We start from the raw sequence: 19859 nt of genomic DNA, 5'->3' as shown, positions 1-19859 counted from the left end.
GACAAGATGGTCCACCAGTACCCCCAGGTTCATATCCCATTTTTAGCATCCCAGCAGTGGCCATATATTTCCAGAGAAGACTCTGATGGCCCTGTCTGCCCATCCTTGAACCAAATACTTTGGTTGGCAGACAGGGTACTTCAAATGGACAGCATGGTTGACAAACCCACCCCAAGCCAGTCAGCAGGGTACCACTATTACCAGCCTCACCAGGAATACATTGGAATCGGTAAGAAATCTCCTTTAGAAACCAGAAGAAGATTGGAAAGTACAGTGGATTACAATAATCTTCTATGTCTTCCTTTGTTTCTTTCTTTTTTTAAAACAGAGTCTCATTCTGTCACCCAGTCTGGAGTGCAGTGGCACAATCACGGCTCACTACAACCTCTGCCTCCTGGACTCAAGTGATCTTCTTGCCTCAGCCTCCCGAGTAGCTAGTACTACAGACATGGGCCACCATGCCCAGGCTAATTTTTGTATTTTTTGTAGAGATGTGGTCTCAGTATATTTGTCCAGGCTGGCCTCAAACTCCTGGGCTCATGCAATCCACCTGCCTCGACCTCCCAAAGTGCTGGGATCACAGGTGTGAACCATCACGCCTGGCCCTTCTAGGTCTTTCTATCTTCCTGCTCCACCATCCTTACTTAGCATGATGGTTTTTTCATTCATTTATGTAACTTAATAGATGCAAGACATATGCCACAGATCTGGACAGAATAAATGTTTTCAAGGCAGAAAGAAAGAGGGGGGGGTAGTCCCAGCCTTAGCTGTCCTTTTTATGAAGAAAGCAAAAACGTTTCCAGAAACACCTCAAAAAGACTTCCCCTTAAATATCACTGGCCAGCACCGGGTCACACTGCTACCCCTTGTGGCAAGTGAAGCTAGAAATTCTAGTTTTGACAAAGTGAAATAGAATTTCGTGACTAGTTTGGACCAAAACTGATTGTCCCACCCCTCCATCGACCTCTCCTGGGGGCTAATTACACTTGCTCTGAGCCCCCAGAGCACGCTGGGCCTCTCTGATCCTAACGGCCTATGAATTGTACAGCAGTTGCTCATTTTTTGCTGCCCCCACCCCTTGCTAGGATTTCTTTTTTTTTTTTTTTTTTTTTTTTTTTGAGACGGGGTCTCGCTCTGTCCCCCAAGCTGGAGTGCAGTGGCCCGATCTCGGCTCACTGCAAGCTCTGCCTCCCGGGTTCACGCCATTCTCCTGCCTCAGCCTCCTGAGTAGCTGGGACTACAGGCGCCCGCCACCGCGCCCGGCTTTTTTTTTTTTTTTTTTTTTTTGTATTTTTTAATAGAGACGGGGTTTCACCGTGGGCTCGATCTCCTGACCTTGTGATCTGCCCACCTCGGCCTCCCAAAGTGCTGGGATTACAGGCGTGAGCCACCGCACCTGGCTCTTGCTAGGATTTCTAAAGAGATGCCCACATCCTTGTATCCCCAGCACTTAGCAGTGCCTAGCTTCGTTCCACCAGTTTCTTTGAGTGACTGCCACGCGCGAGGCCCTGTGCAAATAAGCAGGCGATTGGTGAACATTTCCTGGATGGATGGATGGATGGATGGACAGATGGGTGGATAGATGGATGGATATCATCATTGTGCAGTGGTTCCCATCAGGGTAGCCTGAGTCTCCCCGCCCCCTCCCCTCATCCCTCTCACTCCAGGCTGTCATTTCACTTTCCTAAAAGCCTTCCCTTTGCCCATGATGCCAATGACTAGCTGTCCTGAAGCAATAGCTAGTACTTTCCCTTCCTGCCACCTAGCATCCAGCCGAACCTTGAATCAATACCAGTAAAATGGGTGTGAACGGAAGGAGGCTGCTCATTATTTGCCATTATTTACCTCTGAGTCTGTGCATTCCCATTCCTTCCCATATTAATTCTCTCCCCCCGCAGCTCCCCCTCCCCTTCTCTATCCTTGGGAACTGGTTCAACCAGAGTACAACCAGCTCATCTGCATCTGGCCCTAAAGAACCTGCGGGAGCCAGAGGCAGAGGCAGAGGGAAGGCTGCATAGGAGCTGCAGCGCGGTGCAGCGAGCACACACCCCGGCCCGCGCCGCCCCGGGCTCGCCCATGAGGCCTCTGCCGAGCGGGAGGAGGAAGACCCGAGGCATCTCCCTAGGACTCTTCGCCCTCTGCCTGGCCGCAGCCTGCTGTCTGCAGAGTAAGCTCTGGGGGATGCCCCGGGTGCTGGAGGAGCGGTGATGGGTAGGGGAGTGCGTGCGGGTCCCGGGGTCTAGCAGCGACCCCCCTGGCCCTTGCCCACCTTGTCCGGCTGAGGGCACGCGGTGAGCTCGGGCTGGCAGGCACCGCGCTGCTTCCTCATGGGGCTGGGCGCGGCCTGGAGACCCGGCGCCCGACCGTGGCGGGAGGGGCCGGGCAAAGCAGAGGCTACAGACCGCGGCGCCCCGGCCCACTTTGGGGCGCCAGCCCCACCCGGTGAGCCCGGCCTGCAGTTATCAGAGCTGGAAGGTGGCCCAGAGATAACCCGCTCCCAACCCTATGGCCGCCGCCTCTGCAACATTTTTTTCTTTTTCCTGGAATAACCAGATTGCAGTCTGTGCGCCGCCCCCTACTGTGGGGACCCACCATGGCCTTCCCAGGTCATCTCCCGGGAGAATAATCAGGCCTCCCTGATCAGTCAGACGAACCCACAGCAGCCTGCTCCCGTGAGAAAAAAGGTTCTGGGGCTTGGGTTGGGCGTTGTGGCCTGAAGTCCCCAGGCTGGAGGTGGTCCTCTCCACCAGCGCACTTAGCAGATTCGCTTTGGATGGCCGGGACCTGGAATCCCCAGCCTGGTGAGCCTGGATGTGAAGCATAGTCCCACAGGCTCTCTTGGACACAAATAACAGATCCTAGCACAGTTTTACTTTCTCATTTAATCATTACCATTCGCATGCCCATCTTACAGATGGACCAACTGAAGTTTAGAGAATGACAGAGCAGGGCCGCTGGAGATGAGAGGCCTCCTAGTAAGAGCCAGCATTTATTAAGCATTTATGCATTTACCATCCCTCAGACTTTACAAGACCCGTCTCATTTAGTCCTTAGGGCAACCCTAATAAACTACTCTTATTCCTGTTTCACAAGTGAGGAAACTGAGGCACAAAAATGTTATCAGCCGATCGTGGTGGCTCACGCCTGTATTCCCAGCATTTTGGGAGGCCGAGAACGGCGGATTCCTTGAGTCCAGGAGTTCAAGACCAGCCTGGGCAACATGGCAAAACTGTCTGTAGTAAAAATATGAAAATATTAGCTGGGTGTGGTGGCCTCTGCCTGTAGGACCATCTACTGGGGTTGGGGGACAGGGGAGCTGAGGTGGGAGGATCACGTGAGCCCAGAAGATTGAGGCTTCGGTGAGCCCTGATTGTGCCGCTGCACTCTAGCCTGGGTAACAGAATGAGACCTTCTCCAAAACTAAAGAAAAAGAAAAGAAGAGAGAAAGAGAAAGAAAGAAATGTTATGTCACTTATACAAGGTGACTGAACGATCTAACACTTTTGACCTTTACATCCCTCTGGCTAGAGCCCAGCTTTGGAGGTTGCAAATCTCAGAAACCCAGTAAGACAGAGGCGTGTTCCTCTGGCAGCTGTGGATCAAGAAATAGTTGTTAGTCTCGAGCAGGTGGATGGGTGTGTTCGTCATTGCAGTGGCTTTTTCTATTATTTCTCAAACCTTTAGCACTTGTTTCCAATCACCATACTTACACATCTGTTCAGATACCCATCATGCTCAGGGACCAGCCATTCGTAATAGTGTATAATTCATTCATTCACTCACTCATTGACTGCACCCTCTCCCTGCAAGAAGCAGGCCACAGTAGGTACCTAGGATATGGTGGTTCACAGTTTTGTTCTCAGGAAGCTCAGGTGTCATGGGGAAGACAGACAAGCGAACAAGAGGGGCAGCCTTGCAATGGCAAGCCTTGAGAGGCAAGAGGTGCCATGTTCTGTGATCCCTAGTGTCTCAAAATCCAGACTTGAGCAAACTTCCCCAGAACAGCCCCACCTACTCATACCTGCCAGATGGGTAGGAGCAGTTGGGGAGACAGGACAAAGGGAATGCAGGGCGTCCCAGACAAAACAGCACATGCAAAACCTGGAGGCCAGGTAAAAGTTTGCAGTTTTCCATTGAGACCTGTCTCATGCACAGCAGTAAGCTCCAGGAGGGCAAGCCCTCTGTTTCAACTCGGGGTCCCTAGCACTTGCCCAGTGCTAGCCAGGGCCTGCCCCTTTAAAAGATGTTAAATGAATGTGTGCCTGCCTGAATGAAGCGTGTGCTTTGGAGCCAGCCATAATGATGAAGAGTAGGCCTCCTCCTTCCTACCAGTTCCCTGCATTCTCTACCTCTTCTGCCTGTGTCAAAAGCTTCATCCAGAACCCCTGATATTCACCATTTACCCTGAAGTCTGAGTTAAAGCATGCCAAACACCCTGCTTTTGAAACATTTCCCCTACAAATGTATGGGTCCTCCCGAGATTCATATATTCAAGCCCTAACCTCCAATGTGATGGTATTTGGAGGAGGGGATTTAGGGAGGTGATTTGGTTTAGATGAGGTCATGAGGTGGGACCCCATAATGGGATTAGTGTCTTTATAAGAAGAGGAAGAGAGACCAGAGCTCTCCCTCCCAGCTGTGTGAGGACACAGAGAAAATGGATATTAGCAAGCCAGGAAGAAGGCCCTCACCAAAAAACTGGCACCTTGATCTTGAGTTTCCCAGCCTCTCCAGAGCTGTGAGAAATAACTGTGATTTAAGCCACATCAGTCTATGGTCATCTGTTACAGCAGCCCAAGCCGACTAGGACAAGCACTTATGGGCTTGGAAAGCTGGCAGGCCTCCCCACCAGGCAAGCATCTTTCTAGAACATTTGTTCATGTCCTTTCCCAGTACATTAGCCATCAGGCTCACGAGTACCCACCCAGTGCTCCCTCTCATTTGGAGGCACTGGATCTGAGACCACAGTAGGATAGTTTAGTTAATGGCCTGGGCCAGAATCAGCTTGCTTTGTTCCAATCCCAATTTCGAAGTAACAGTCAGCTCCCCCAACACACACACATACACACAGTGGGGCCAGTCCTCAGGAAAATAGAGGAACAGGGCTAGGGCTGAATCCAAAGCTGAGGAGGGAGTGGACAGACCCAGGGATGCCACAGCCAGAATGGAGCCGTGGGTTCTGGGCTTAGTGGAAGGTTGAGGTGGGTGGGATGAGGAGGGAGCCAGTATAGGAGGAATCCCCTCGAGGCCCTTCATGAGATGCTGGGTCCATCACTCCATAAGTCCTCAGCAGCTGCCCAGTGCTGTCATCCATGTGGCAAATATCTTAGAAGCACCTACTATGCTGCTGTGGGCCGTGTGCTGATCCCTGATCAAACAGACAAATGGTCTCACTCTGCACTGTCCTTTCAGATTTATAAAAAATATTTTTGCATACATACAAATGTACCGACTGGAAAAAAAAAGTGAGTTTCCAATGTACTTAAAAAAAAAAGGCAATCATGGGGCCGGGCGCTGTGGTCATGTCTGTAATCCCAGCAATTTGGGAGGCCGAGCCGGGCAGATCACAAGGTCAAGAGATCGAGACCATCCTGGCCAACACGGTGCAACCCCATCTCTACTAAAAATACAAAAATTAGCCAGGCGTGGTGGCAGGCGCCTGTAGACTCAGCTACTCGGGAGGCTGAGGCAGGAGAATCACTTGAACGAGGAAGCAGAGGTTGCAGTGAGCCGAGATCATGCCACTGCACTCCAGCCTGGCAACATAGTGAGACTCCATCTCAAAAAAAAAAATGCAATCATTCTGTACTGTTTACTCAGCAACTTAGTTTCTACACCAATTTTTTTTAGCTCTATCCATGCTGATAAAGGAAGTGCATTCCTTTCAACTTCTCTACATATGTCATCATATAAATATGCTGCTTTTTACTTAGCCAGGCCCCACTGATGGACAATTAAGCTTTCAGCTTTTAGCCCTCACTCAGGGGAGAGAGACTCCTCATACAGGGTGATGTGTGCAGTGCTAGTGATGGCGCACATCGTATGGAAGAGGTGCCAGCTCCCTGGCTGACGGGCACCCCTGCACACACACCTCCTCCCCACCTCAGAAAATGCCTGAAAGACAAAATTGAAGCTGTTGGGGGGATAGAGTCAACCGGAAAGTCACACAAATGTCTTACTTCCTGATCTCCAAGAGCCTTCCTGAGTATACTCCCTACTGGTCTGGAGCAGGGCAAGGGCCAGGAGACTCTCCTCTCCATTGTCCCTAGGACCTAAGGACAGCTATATCCCTTATCTGATGTAAGACTTTTTTGGGGGGGGGGGGAACAAAAAACTTTTACTATATCTAAAGTCAGGATTCATGTTATAAATCAATAGCTTTGGAGCTGGGCACAGTGGCACACACCTGCAGTCCCAGCTATGTGGGAGGCCGAGGTGGGAGGATCACTTGAGCTCAGGAATTTGAGACCAGCCTGGGCAACATAGTGAGACCGTGTGTCTAAAACTCACAAAAAGGCTTTACTCCAATTTTTGTCAGCCTGGATTGAAGTTGAGTTCTTCCAAAGAGAATGTGTGTTGCTTCTGCCAGTCATGGGAGGCCTCCTGCCTGGAGAGTCAGAAAACGCTTCATGGAGAAGGTGAGGTTGAGTCTTGAAAGATGAGTGTGTACAGCAGGACAGGGTGGAGAAGAGAATTGCAGGCATACAGCAGGTGCTCAAAAAATAGGTGCACAATACCTCTGGGACCTGGCAAGGGAAGAGGGAGTGGAAGCTGCCCTAAGATGCACCCATGGGAACTTAGCCACTGCCCCACTCAGAGACCCCACTGACGCTGGAGCCCCATTGCTTGTGTACTCAAGGTGCTGGCTTCTCTGCACCTGGATTTTCCCCGCAAAATGGGCTTTGGGTTGGAAAGTAATTACTTATCCAGCAGGAATGAGAGTGGGAGGGACAGGGATTGATAAGTTTCAAGTTGGAAATAACTCGCCACTCCTGTAACTGGTTTGCTGTGCTGGGAAGGCACCCGTCATCCCTATAGGAAAAGGAAAAATGACACACTGGACAGTAAAAGGAGCACAGGACACTCTTTGTCCATGCGTCCAACTGGTCAAGGGAGCATACTAGCCTTTCTGTCTGCTGAGGCACACCCTCGGGCAGCTCAGGCGCGTGCCATGCTGACCCCAGAGGAGCCCTGCTGCAGAGAATCCTCAGCTGACAGTGCCCATGCCAATCCCAGTGCTGTGTGTAAGCCCCGTATGTGGGGTCACCTTTCTCTGAGTACATACGGACCTTGTAAGATGCCCACATCCTGCTATAGACCAATTAGATCAGTATCTCTGAGGGCAGGACCCAGACACTGTTTTGTTTTGCTTTTAAGCTCCTCAGTGGTTCCAATGTGTGGCCAGAGAAGTACTGCACTAGACTAGACCATTCCCCTCCATTAGTCTGATCCTATGGAAACAGCTGGTTCAGCACATCTCCCGCCTGCTGTTCTCAGAACACCCAACATTGTGTCATAGAGTCTCACCTGTGTCTTCGTGGTTTTATCCTGGCAAACCTAAAAATACTTTCCCACCAGGCTGAGGGCAGGAGACAAGGCTGCCTTGCTGGGAAGTTTGGTTTGGCTCAATAAATGGTTCCTGAACACCCACTGTGCCTGGAACAGCTTGCCAAGAGCTGGGGTAGCAGCGGGGCCTTGCACCGAGGGATTGTAAGTCAAATCCTAAGCAGCTGATTCGCTGTCAGTTGCCCTAGGAGCTTTTTTTTTTTTTTTTTTTTTTTTTTTTTTTTTTTTTTGAGACGGAGTCTCGCTCTGTCGCCCAGGCTGGAGTGCAGTGGCCGGATCTCAGCTCACTGCAAGCTCCGCCTCCCGGGTTCACGCCATTCTCCGGCCTCAGCCTCCCGAGTAGCTGGGACTACAGGCGCCCGCCACCTCGCCCGGCTAGTTTTTGTATTTCTTAATAGAGACGGGGTTTCACCGTGTTAGCCAGGATGGTTTCGATCTCCTGACCTCGTGATCCGCCCGTCTCGGCCTCCCAAAGTGCTGGGATTATAGGCTTGAGCCACCGCGCCCGGCGGGGAGGAGCTTCTTGAAGAGGAGGCCTTGATGACAAAGTAGGAGGTAGTCAGGTGAGGAGGGAGAGAGAGAAAGTTCTTAGCACTGGCGAATTGTGAGGACAACCACCTTCTCTTTGTGGACCAGTAGAAGGGGTGATAATTCTTTACTTTAATCAGGCTTTTCGACTCGTGTTAATTTCCTTGTATTCAGTCTAACTAGTTGTCTGATGGTTAAGGGAATGGAGCTTGGGAAGGTCTTGGAGCTTGGGAAGGCTTTGCATCTTGGGTGGAAGGTGCTGGAATAATTCCTCCAGTAGACCCCTACACTAGTGCCAGAGGAGGAGGGAGATGTGGGTCCTTGGCGGCACTAGGCACAGGTAAGGGGACTTAACGTCAAGCTCCTCTGACAGTTTGCCCTTGTGTACTAATAAGAGATTCCCGCCCCAGGCTCACTCTGGGACTGGATCACAGTCTTTTTTAAAAGCCAATGCCTCAAAGCAGAACATCAGAGCTCCTCTCTCCTCTCCCCATCCACCAAGCCTTCCATGCACTTCGGGATGGGATTTCAGGGGTTCTTGAACCAGAACTTGCTCCTTTATGTCAGGTCAATTCAATTCGACAGCCCGTGCTTGCATGAGTCACATCACATACTGCTGTGTGCTGGTGATTCAGACATAAGCACAATGTGATACCTGCCACACCTTCTAGCAGGGGAGACGGGCAGTCAGTCATCTAACATGAGTGGAAGGCTGGTGTGAGCTGTGCTATGGGAGCCTAGTGGGGCCTGGCAGAGGAGATGACATTAAAGATGGGTTTGAAGAGTGAGCAGGAACCTGAGAATGGGAAAGCGGTGAGCTGAGCTGAGGTTGAGTGAATAAAGGCCCAGTGGGGGATGGTCCGTAGTTTGGTACAACTGGAACTGGGGGGTGAGGAGTCGTGGGAGATGGAAATGGAAAAGAAAGTTGGGACCAGATTACTGAGGTCTGTCAGAGCCAGGGAAGACAGCTAGATGTGTGGTTTAGAAAGATCACTGATAATAGCCTCCAACCAACTGAAGAGATGAAAAGCCAGTATCTCCTCAGTTTTGTATAACTTAATAAATTAACAATTACAAGATAATAATAACTGTGACTGCTTACCGAGCACTTCATGACAGGCACTGTAACAGCTGCTTTTGATTCATCTTCAGAGTTAGCCTGCAACGAGATGTCATTAGTCCTTATAGGTGCAGAAACTGAGGCTCAGAGAAGTTGAGGGACTTGCCTAAAGACATTCATTCATTCTGGTACATATGAGAAGCCCACAGTGCCAGGCACTGTGCTAGGCCCTGGGGATTCAATGGTCACCAAGACGGACCAACCCCTATGTTCACATAGCTGACGGCAGATCGAGGAGGATGAGCCATTCATCAGGAGGAATTACAACAGAGGGGGATAAGTGTGTTGCTGGAGAGAAACAGGGAACAATGGGAACACAGAAATGGGGCCGTTAACTTGGTGCTAAGGATTGGTGAAGGCTTCCTGGAGGAAATGATGTTTAAACAGAAATTTAAAGGATGAAGAGGAATTGGCCTATTAGTTTTTCTGGAGGAGAATTTACTGTAACCTGTGGTATCCAGTTATGCATGTGCCTGAATTTTTTTTGTTGTTTGTTTGTTTGTTTTTGAGACAGAGTGTCACTCTGTCACCCAGGCTGGAGTGCAGTGGTGTGATTTCGGCTCACTGCAACCTCCGCCTCCCAGGATCAAGTGATTCTCCTGCCTCAGCCTCCTGAGTAACTGAGATTACAGGTGTGCACCACCACACCCGGCTAATTTTTGTATTTTTTGTTTCGCCATGTTGGCCAGGCTGGTCTCGAACTCCTGACCTCAAGTGATACACCTGCCTCGGCCTCCCAAAGTGCTGGGATTACAAGCGTAAGCCACTGTCTCCAGCCCTGAATGATCTTTTGATCACTCTATACCCCTCCTTCAAGTGCTGTCAGGCATCCTGTAAAGTCCCCCCAAAAGAATTGTTGGGAGATAACAACACCTCATTTCTTCCTTTATCTTCCTGTTCAACACACATTTACTGACCGCACCTTCTAGTTCCCCAGACTGGCCGCTGGCCCAGGCCTGACTCAGTCTTGACACCCAGCTTTGCAGAGGGCAAACCCAGCCAGGTCCCCAACCCCTTGCACACTGGTGCAGGGTGAGGCAGTCGCTGCTGTCATACCCTGCTTCCTTGGCATCTGATTAGAATCACAGCAGTGACTTTTACATACCCTGTGGTCTTTCAGAAAAGAGTCCAGCTTTCCAGCAAGGGTGGCTCTTGTTGGTGCCTGGAAAAGGTGTGGCAGGAAGATTCCAGAAGGAATTCCACAGGGAAGAATTTCAGGTTGCCCATTCTTGCCACCCTTCAGAAGTGAATTGTGGATTTACAAATGCTTATTCCAGTTATATTATGTGATCTGGAGCAGAAGAACCAGCCTCCTCCTCCAACACTCCCGGTCTCAGATCTTCTGCTTTAATCCCTGATCTAACTCCAGCTTCTGCTTATATACTCCCAAGGATGGGGAGCTCATTACCTCACCAAGAAAGCCTGTGCATCTTCAAAGAATTCTCATTAATAATAGCTACTATTTATTGAGCTACCACCAAGTGTTAGAGAGTGATAAGCTCTTTACATATACTGTGTCATTTGAACTTTATTCTGCTGCAGGAGGTAGACACGGCACTATTATATCATCCTTATTTCCTAGGTACCATAACAGGCTGAAAGAAGGTAATTCATGGCCGGGCGCGGTGGCTCAAGCCTGTAATCCCAGCACTTTGGGAGGCCGAGGCGGGCGGATCACAAGGTCAGGAGATCGAGACCACAGTGAAACCCCGTCTCTACTAAAAATACAAAAAATTAGCCGGGCGCGGTGGCGGGCGCCTGTAGTCCCAGCTACTCAGGAGGCTGAGGCAGGAGAATGGCGGGAACCCGGGAGGCGGAGCTTGCAGTGAGCCGAGATCGCGCCACCGCACTCCAGCCTGGGCAACAGCGTGAGACTCCGTCTCAAAAAAAAAAAAAAAGAAGGTAATTCATTTACCGCAGTTCACACAGTTGTTACTGGCACAGCTAAATTTTGAACACCAGTTAGTCTGACTCTAGAGTCCATGAATGTATCTGTTCTACACACTCTGCCTCAATTCTGTTCACCAGAACCTGTGTCCTTTCACTCTTGATCCATTGACCCTGGTTCCGGTAATGACTGCATGTCCCAAAACTTCCCTTCCCCAAGATAAGAAGTGCTGCATCACAGACTAGCCCCTGCCTGGCAGGAACGGTGTTAGCAGAGCAGTGTGAGAGGGGAGGAGGGCCTGGCCTGCTGGGACCCTGAGGGTATCCTTGGTGTCCTTTTCACTCTAAGGTCTTACAGAATCCTTTCAGCCAAAGTTCTAAAAGTACGGTTCCGGGACCACCAGCAGCGTCACCCTACTGAATGAGAAACTGGGGGCTGCGCCCTGCAATCTGGGTCTGTGATCACCTCCAGGTGGTTCTAATGGAGCTGAATGCTAGAACCACTGGGTTAGAGTTTTGAGGAGGGTGGAGGCAGCATCACCTAGGTGTTACCAGAAGGAAAGCCTTGAGTGAGTTGTCCAGGCCCTTGACGTTTTGAACTAAGAACTGAACAAAACACACCAAGTAACAAAGGAATGAAACACAGGAATGCAGCAGCAAAAGCAGGGATTTGTTACAGCAAGAAAGCACTCCGCAGGGTGGGGGCAGCCTGAGCCAGAGTTTACAGTGTTTTCTGGGTTTTAAATATTCCTTTTGAAGTCCTTATCGGTTACCCCTTATCTGGATGAAGGATTAGGTCCTTGGCTAATTAAAGGCTGAAGTGAATGGTGGCCTATGCAGATTAAAGAGATGGCCCATGCTTGGCCCGAGGCCAATCTAAGGCACTCTCCCTTTCCCTCTGAGACCTGAGGGAGGGGGAAGGGTGTAGAGAGAGTAGCCTTTGGGCCTGCGAAGGTGAGGTTTTTCCTTTTGGTTTAGCTTTAGGAAGTTTTCGTTAATTGGCCTTAGGTTGCCTGCCCCCCCACCCAGGTGTTTTCCCTTTAATTTAGGAAATTATCATGAATTGGCTTCAGATTCCCTGCCCCAGACCTTGGTGTTTTCTCTTGATTCAGTTTTAGGAAGTCAGCACGAATGGGCCCTAAGTTCCCTGACTGCAGAACCTATTCTTCTACGGAGAGGCACTTGTTAGAAGTGCACTTTTAGGACTCACCTCACCCTACTGAATGAGAAACTGGGGACCTGGCCCTGCAATCCGGTTCGGTGATCACCTCCAGGTGGTTCTAATGGAGCCAAATGCTGAGAACCACTGTGTTAGAGTTTTGAAGAGAGTGGAGGGAGCCAATGGAATGACTTTGCCTGCCTGTTCTTCCTCCTAAGCCCCCAAAGCATCACTAGAAATAGGACTAGCCAGATACAGTAAAATTTCAGTGATGCCAGAAATAGTCCACTTCCCCCAACTATCTTCCTGAAAGAGCTGTCCCTAGTGTCTCCAACATTGCTCTCTCTTTCACATAGTTCTTTGGCTTCAGGCTTTGTGCCCACTGTAAAGGAATTCTAATAAATGGTCTTCAGCTGCTAACACCTCTGTGGATTAGCTCAGTGGTTATCAATCTTATTTATTTATTTATTTATTTATTTATTTATTTATTTATTTTTTTTGAGACGGAGTCTTGCTCTGTTGCCCAGGCTGGAGTGCAGTGGCCGGATCTCAGCTCACTGCAAGCTCCGCCTCCCGGCTTTACGCCATTCTCCTGTCTCAGCCTCCCGAGTAGCTGGGACTACAGGCGCCCACCACCTCGCCCGGCTAATTTTTTGTGTTTTTTAGTAGAGACGGGGTTTCACCGTGTTAGCCAGGATGGTCTCGATCTCCTGACCTCGTGATCCGCCCGTCTCGGCCTCCCAAAGTGCTGGGATTACAGGCTTGAGCCACTGCACCCGGCCCAGTGGTTATCAATCTTGATGCATGCTGGAAACACGTGGGAAGTTTTAAAAAATCACCGAAACCTTGGTTGCACCCTCGGATGCTGAGTTCATTGATCCAGGAGAGTGTTGTAAAACCTTCCCCAGATGATCTAATGCACAATCAAGTTTGATAACAACAGATTAGCTGATTCAGTCCTTTCCAATCAGAAAACTGGGGCCAATTATTTCTGGAAATAAAAGCCACAGAAGGGCATTTGCTAGGGCTACCATAACAAATGACCACAGCTGGGGTGGCTTAAACAACAGAAATTCATTGTCTCCAAGTTCTAAAGGCTGGAGGTCTGGGATCAAAGTGTCAGCAGGGCTGGTTAGTTCTGAGGCCTGTAAGAGTGACTGTTCCATGTCGCTCCCTGGTTTCCGGTGGTTTGCTGGCAATCTGGCATTCCCTGGCTTGTAGATGCATCCTCTGATCTCTGCCTTCATCTTCATACGGCATTCTCTCCATGTGCATATATGTCTATATCCAAATGTCTCCTTTTTAGAAGGGTCATATTCAATTAGGGCTCACCGTAATGACCTCATTTTAACTTGATTACCTCTGTAACAACCCTATCTCCAAATAAGGCCACATTCTGAGTTCTGGTTAGGACGCCAACATATCTTTTTGAGGATACACAATTCAAACCATAACAGGCAAAAGGGGCAGGAGCTTTGGGTAGAGCGCAGGTCTGGATGGAACCAAGCACTACCTAGATTCCATCCTTATCTGTAACCTGAGGCTCCCACCCATGCCCTACCAGCCTTTTCACACCACTGCCCCACTTCCTCAAGCTGGCACTGGTGGACTATGACAATATTCTTTTTAATGCACCTCATAGAGAGTGCTTACTGTGTGTCATACTCTGAGTTTTCACAACCATGCAAAGCAGGCGTTGCTATTCCCACTTGATGCAGGAAGAAACAGATTCAGGTAGGCCAAGTAACTTGTAAGGAACAGGAGATAGCCGAGGGAAAGTGTATTCAGAAGGAAGTAGGGGTATCTGCCAGGGACAGAGGTGCCAGGCCTCTCCCTAGACCTGGAACCAGGACCTCAGAAGCCATAACGGTCCACGGCAGCAGCTCCTGTCCGCAGCAGTCCCTGGGCCACGGGAGCCCAGTCTCTCCTGCTGCCCGGCAGCCTCTTGCCAGGACCAGCTTTCTCTGCTCCACTTACTGTGGCCTTGGGGAAGCAGCCCTTCTCTTGGGGCCACCATAGGGCCTAAAAGGCCCCTCATCCTAAGTTCACGCCCTTGAGACAGAGAATCTGATTGGCCCAGTTCAGATCAGGTATCAGCCTCGGGCCAATCACTGCAAGTGGGTTCGCAAGGCCCTTTCTGCAGGGTCTGGGATGTAAGAAGGCCTGGCGCCCCTGGTTGGGCAGCCGATTTCACTCATTAGGGACTCCGGAGTGGAGCTGGAGCATGGGCCCAAGAGCAGGTTGGTTCCCGACCCCATCCTTCCCCAAATGCTTCTTGAATGGAAAGGGACTGAATTCTCTTGGTCTGGAATCAGAGCTTGTGCCCCTGGAATTGCTCCTGGCTGTCTTTCTTACCTGTATAGTTTTGTTCGTTTGTTTGTTTTATTTTTTTGAGACAGGGTCTCGCTCTGTCACCCAGGCTGGAGTGCAGTGGTGCGATCTCAGCTCACTGTAGCCTTGACCTCCCAGGCTCAAGTTATCCTCCCCATCTCAGCCTCCCCAGTAGCTGGGAACACAGGGGCCCATGCCACCACACCCGACTTTTTTTTTTTTAAGAGATGGGGATTCACCATGTTGGCAAGACTGGTCTTGAACTCCTGGGCTCAAGTGATCTGTCCACCTTGGCCTCCCAAAGTGCTGAGATTACAGGTGTGAGCCACTGCGCTCTGCCTTGTTTGGTTGGTTTTTTTTTTCTCTCTCTCTACGATGGAGTCTGGCTCTGTCGCCCAGGCTGGAGTGCAGTGGCCCGACCTTGGCTCACTGCAACCTCCGACTCCCGGGTTCAAGCGATTCTCCTGCCTCAGCCTCCCGAGTGGCTAGGTCTTCAGGCGCCCCCACCACACCAGCCTGATTTTTGTATTTTTAGTAGAGACGGAGTTTCACCACATTGGCCAGGCTGGTCTTGAACTTCTGGTCTCAAGTGATCCACCCGCCTTGGCCTCCCAAAGTGCTGGGATCGCAGGTGTGAGCCACCACGCCCAGCTTTGTTTTTTAAATTGAATCATTGACAGAAAAGCCACCAAGTGGCTCAGAAAGGGGAAGGAGTTTGTGCAGAGTCGCCCAGCTATAGCGTGTGCAGCCCAGACAGAACCTGGGTCTTTCGGCTCCACAGTATGTACTCTCCCTGGTAGGGATTGGGAGGGGTCTTTTCTGGCTTTCCCTGCACACCCACCCCCCCACCCCCCTGCATCTTGCCCTCCTCTGCCACCCTCTGCACCCGCCGGCGGATCCCTCGGCCCCCGTTGCTCTGAATCAGTTGTGTCACGCAGTCGGCTGAGTTTCCCTCTTAAGAGTCAGAGAAGCAGATTGCCTGTTTTATTTTAAAAATTCCTTTTTTTGATGGGTGTGTTTGCAACAGCCTGAGGCACACTATGAATGATCTTCTGATTAGTCCTGAGATTCTTCTTGGTGTGGCTGGCATATAGCCCCAGTATACCCATGACTACCGTTTATTGTTTATTTGTGGGGTGAGTGCACTGTGCTAGGCATTCAGCATATTGCATTCACTTTCATTCTTTCTAACATATCTGATCTGTGAGATGTCTATGTCCATCCTCATTTTACACATGAGGAACAGAGTCAGTGACTTTGAGCTAATTTGGCCAACGTCATGATATTAACAAAGAGCAGATTGATATTGGAACCCACTTCTGCTTGACTGATTTCCTCTGAAGCCCTTGCTTCCCTGGTGCATCTCCAGGGATTCCTTCCCTATGTGGCCCCATTTGCCAGGAATTCAGAAACTGGACTCTGCGTGCTTGAGGGCATATGTAGAAGCATCGGTGCACGCACATGCATGTGTGTGATACAGGGAAGTTTAGATAGAAGGATCAAAAATATATTTCAGGCCAGGCAAGGTGGCTCACACCTGTAATCACAGCACTTTGGGAGGCCAAGGTGGGCAGATCACTCAAGGTCAGGAGTTCAAGACCAGCCTGGCCAACATGGTGAAACCCCATCTCCACTAAAAATACAAAAATTAGCCAGGCATGGTGGCACACACCTGTAATCCCAGCTACTCAGGAGGCTGAGGCAGGAGAATCGCTTGAACCCGGGAGGCAGAGGTTGCAGTGAGCTGAGATCATGCCACTGCACTCCAGCCTGGGTGACAGAGCAAGACTCCATCTCAAAATATGTGTGTGTGTGTGTCTATGTCTGTGTCTGTGTGTGTGTGTATTTTATTTTTATTTTTATTTTTTCAGACAAAAAGAAGGAGGCAAATTGGGTCCCAAGGGTCACACAAGAACTAGCTGTGGAGTCCAAAGTTCTGATCCTGTGCTCAGCTTGGCATAGTACTGGATTCTGTACCCCACACCCCCAGATCACATGTACAACCCTATAAGGGGAGTCACTGCACAGAAATTCCCATCCATGTTCCAGGCACCCTGTAGAGTTCCGGGGCTGCAACAGGGAACCAAATAGGCAACTCCTGCCCTCACGAAACTTACAGTCTAAAGGGAGAACAGATGTCAAATACCCACACAAGTGTATACTTACAAACTGTGATAGTTACTATGATGGAAAAGTGCTATGAAAACACACAAGAAGAGACCTGACCTAGCCTGGAGTTGAGACAGGCTTCCCAAAAGAGGTGATGACTGAGATCTGAAGGATGAATAAAGGTTAACAGGCAAACAAGGGAGGGAGCAGGCAGGGGGAGTAGCCTATGCTAAGTCCCTGCAGTGAGTGAGAACAAGATGAACCCAAGGGGCTGAAGAAAGGGCAGTGTGCCTGGAGCTCAGGGTATGAGGGCGTGCTGAGGATGCTGAGGCCTAAGTGATGGGCAGGAGCCAAATGACACCTGGCCAGTCAAGCCTTTGAAGAGGTTTGACTTCATTCCTAGAGCAACGGAGAGCCAGATAAGGGTTTTAAACAGGAGGGTGACGAAATACAATGAAGTTTTGAAAATATCACTCAGGATGCTGTGTAGACAGTAAGTTAGTGGGGATTAAGCAGGCATAGTGAGGCACATTGAGAGACCATTGTCACCATTTGTGAGTTGGTGGCTTGAACTACGGTGATGGTGAAAGAAAGAGCACCCAAATCAGATTCAAGTTACATGTTGGAGGCGAAATTGACAGGACCCTGTGACAGATGTGATGTAGTGGGTGAGGAAGGAGGAGGTGTCAGGATGGTGTCCTGTGGAGCTGACTGGCTGGGAGAGCCTTTCACTGAGGTTGGGGACCCCAGACAACCAAATTTGGGAGACAGGATTATACATTTATTGTTTTATTTTAAAATTAATTTGCTTCTTTAGTTTTTGCTTATGTTTGAATAGGTAGTATTTGCACACAGTCCAAAATTCAAAATGTGTATCTGTAAAAGCCTCCCCGTCTTATCCTCCAGCCACCGAGTTCCTCCTCCTTACCCCCTGGAGCCAATAGGTATTACCAAGTTCTTCCGTATCTTTCCAGATAGTCATGGCTGTAAACTCAATTGTGTGCATTTAATTTATCTTTGAAGATGTAGATTTTGAAGTGCCTGTCAACTGTCAGGTACAGATGTAAAGCAGATAGTTGGATTAATGAGTCTGGTACTCAGAGGTGCAGTTGTGTTGGTGATGTGAATTTGGAAGTAACTGGACTCAGAGCTGCATGCATAGATGGGATTACCTAGGGAGAGAATAAAGAATAAAGGAGAGGGCCTAGGACCAAGCTCAAGGAATTCTGTGATATAATGGCAGATCAGAGTATCTTAGCCTATTTTTGGTTGCTGTAACTAAATACCAAAGACTGCATAGTTTATAAGGAATTTCTTTTTAAATTTTTTTCTAATTTTTAAAGAAACAGTCTTGTTCTGTTGCCCAGACTTCAGAGCAGTGATGCAATCATAGCTCACTGAAGCCTGAAACTCTTGGACTCAAGTGATTTTCCCCCTCAGTCTCCTGTGACTACAGGTGTACACCACCACACCTGGCTTTTTTTTTTTTTTTTTTGAAGATACATGGTGTTGTTTTGCTGCCCAGGCTGGTCTTGAACTCCTGGCCTCAAGCAAGCCTCCTGCCTTAGCCTTCAAAAGTGCTGGGATTACAAGCATGAGCCACTGCACCTGGCCATAAGAATTTATTTCTTACAGTTCTGGAGGCTGGGAAGTCCAAGATTGAGGGCCACATCTGGTGAGGACCTTTTTGCTGGTGAGACCTCTCTATAGAGTCCTGAGTCAGCAGAGGGTATCATGCAGTGAGGAGGCTCGCTGAGAGCCAAACTGCCTTTTATAACAGACCCACTCTCATGAGAACCCACTAATCTATTAACTCACTAATCTATTAATCTGTGAATGGGTTAATTCATTCACGAGGGCAAAGCCTTCATGACCCAATCACCTCTTAAAAACCCCACCTCTTTATACTATTACACTAGGGATTAAATTTCTTATTTTATTTTTATTTTTTAATTTTTTTTCAGACAGAGTCTTGCTCTGTCACCCAGTAGCGTGATCTTGGCTTACTGCAACCTCCGCCTCCTGGCTTCAAGCAATTCTCCTGCCTCAGCCTCCTGAGTAGCCGGGACTACAGGTGTACATCATCACATCCGGCTAATTTTTGTATTTTTTTGTAGACTTGGGGTTTTGCCATGTTGGCCAAGTTGGTCTCGAATTCCTGGCCTCAAGCAATCCGTCCGCCCCAGCCTCCCAAAGTACTGGGATTACAGGCATGAGCCACCACACATGTCCAGGGGCTTAAGTTTCAACATGAGTTCTGGGGGACAGACATTTAAACCATAGCAAAGAGGATGAGCCCTCAAAAGATACTGAGAAGCAGCAACCAGAGAGATGGGAAGAACGGCTGGTGAGTGTGGTGGGGCCAGAGCTACCACCAAAGCAGAAGGAAGTGTCAGCAGCATCCCAGGAAGAGGAGGGAGCCTGTATAGTAACTGTGGGAAAAGGAAGTGTCAATTTATGTAGTAAGATTGTCTGGCAGGATGGGGCCGTGTTGAGTTTGGTGATCTTGAGTCTACCCTGGAAACAGTGTGCTTTGTTGTGCTGAAGAGTGTCTGCCAAGGGACATTCTCCTGCAATGTTGGCTACTCATGTACAGGCAGAGAGAGAGCAGAACATTGTTAGTCCCAGGACTAAGGCCTTTCCAGGTAGATATGATGAAAAGGCAGAAAGTACTGGTGTTAAAAAGTGCTTAGATCGTGATGGGCGATGGAACTGAGGCTGGGTAGGGAGGGAAGTGAGGAGAATGGATTGGGAAAAGTAGAGGGAGTCAGAGTAGAAGGACTGACGAGGCCAAGGGGAGGAATTGAACAGTAAACAAGGAGAAGAAGGTGTAGTTAAAGCAGGCTGCTTTACTGGAGGCTGAGGTTGACTAGAGGGAGGATGTTCCCATAGATGAGATCACTGGATGGGCTGTCCACGGGTATGCTGGTGGGACACAGGGTGATGCTGTAACTTGCAGTAAAAGGAGTCAACATGTTTAAAGAATGAAGAGAAAGGACTGGGGACAGAGAGCTCACATTGTTGACGGGGGAGAGCGTGGAACAATCTCAAGGGAACAAGTTTTGTTTTTTTGGCAAGAGGTTGGAGAAGTGATAGTTTATACCAACATTTTCTGAAAGAAATATGCAAGGCTCACATGCAAGCCACATGTGTAAAATT

General features: G+C 49.4%; 1 protein-coding gene across 1 annotated transcript in view; it reads left to right on the top strand.

Moving 5' to 3' along the window:
- Window positions 1-1753: 1753 nt before the first annotated feature.
- LOC105484346 (V-set and transmembrane domain containing 5) overlaps window positions 1754-19859 on the top strand; it is a 34538-nt gene continuing 16432 nt past the window's right edge. Inside the window, exon 1 of the mRNA XM_011745870.3 lies at window positions 1754-2167. Within this exon, the coding sequence (XP_011744172.1) occupies window positions 2077-2167 (91 nt within the window). The 5' untranslated portion in view covers window positions 1754-2076. The remainder of the gene's footprint in view (window positions 2168-19859) is intronic.

This window comes from Macaca nemestrina, chromosome 12 (assembly GCF_043159975.1).
Source record: "Macaca nemestrina isolate mMacNem1 chromosome 12, mMacNem.hap1, whole genome shotgun sequence".
In the NCBI taxonomy this organism is placed as follows: domain Eukaryota; kingdom Metazoa; phylum Chordata; class Mammalia; order Primates; family Cercopithecidae; genus Macaca; species Macaca nemestrina.
This window is presented reverse-complemented; position numbering and strand designations above follow the sequence as displayed.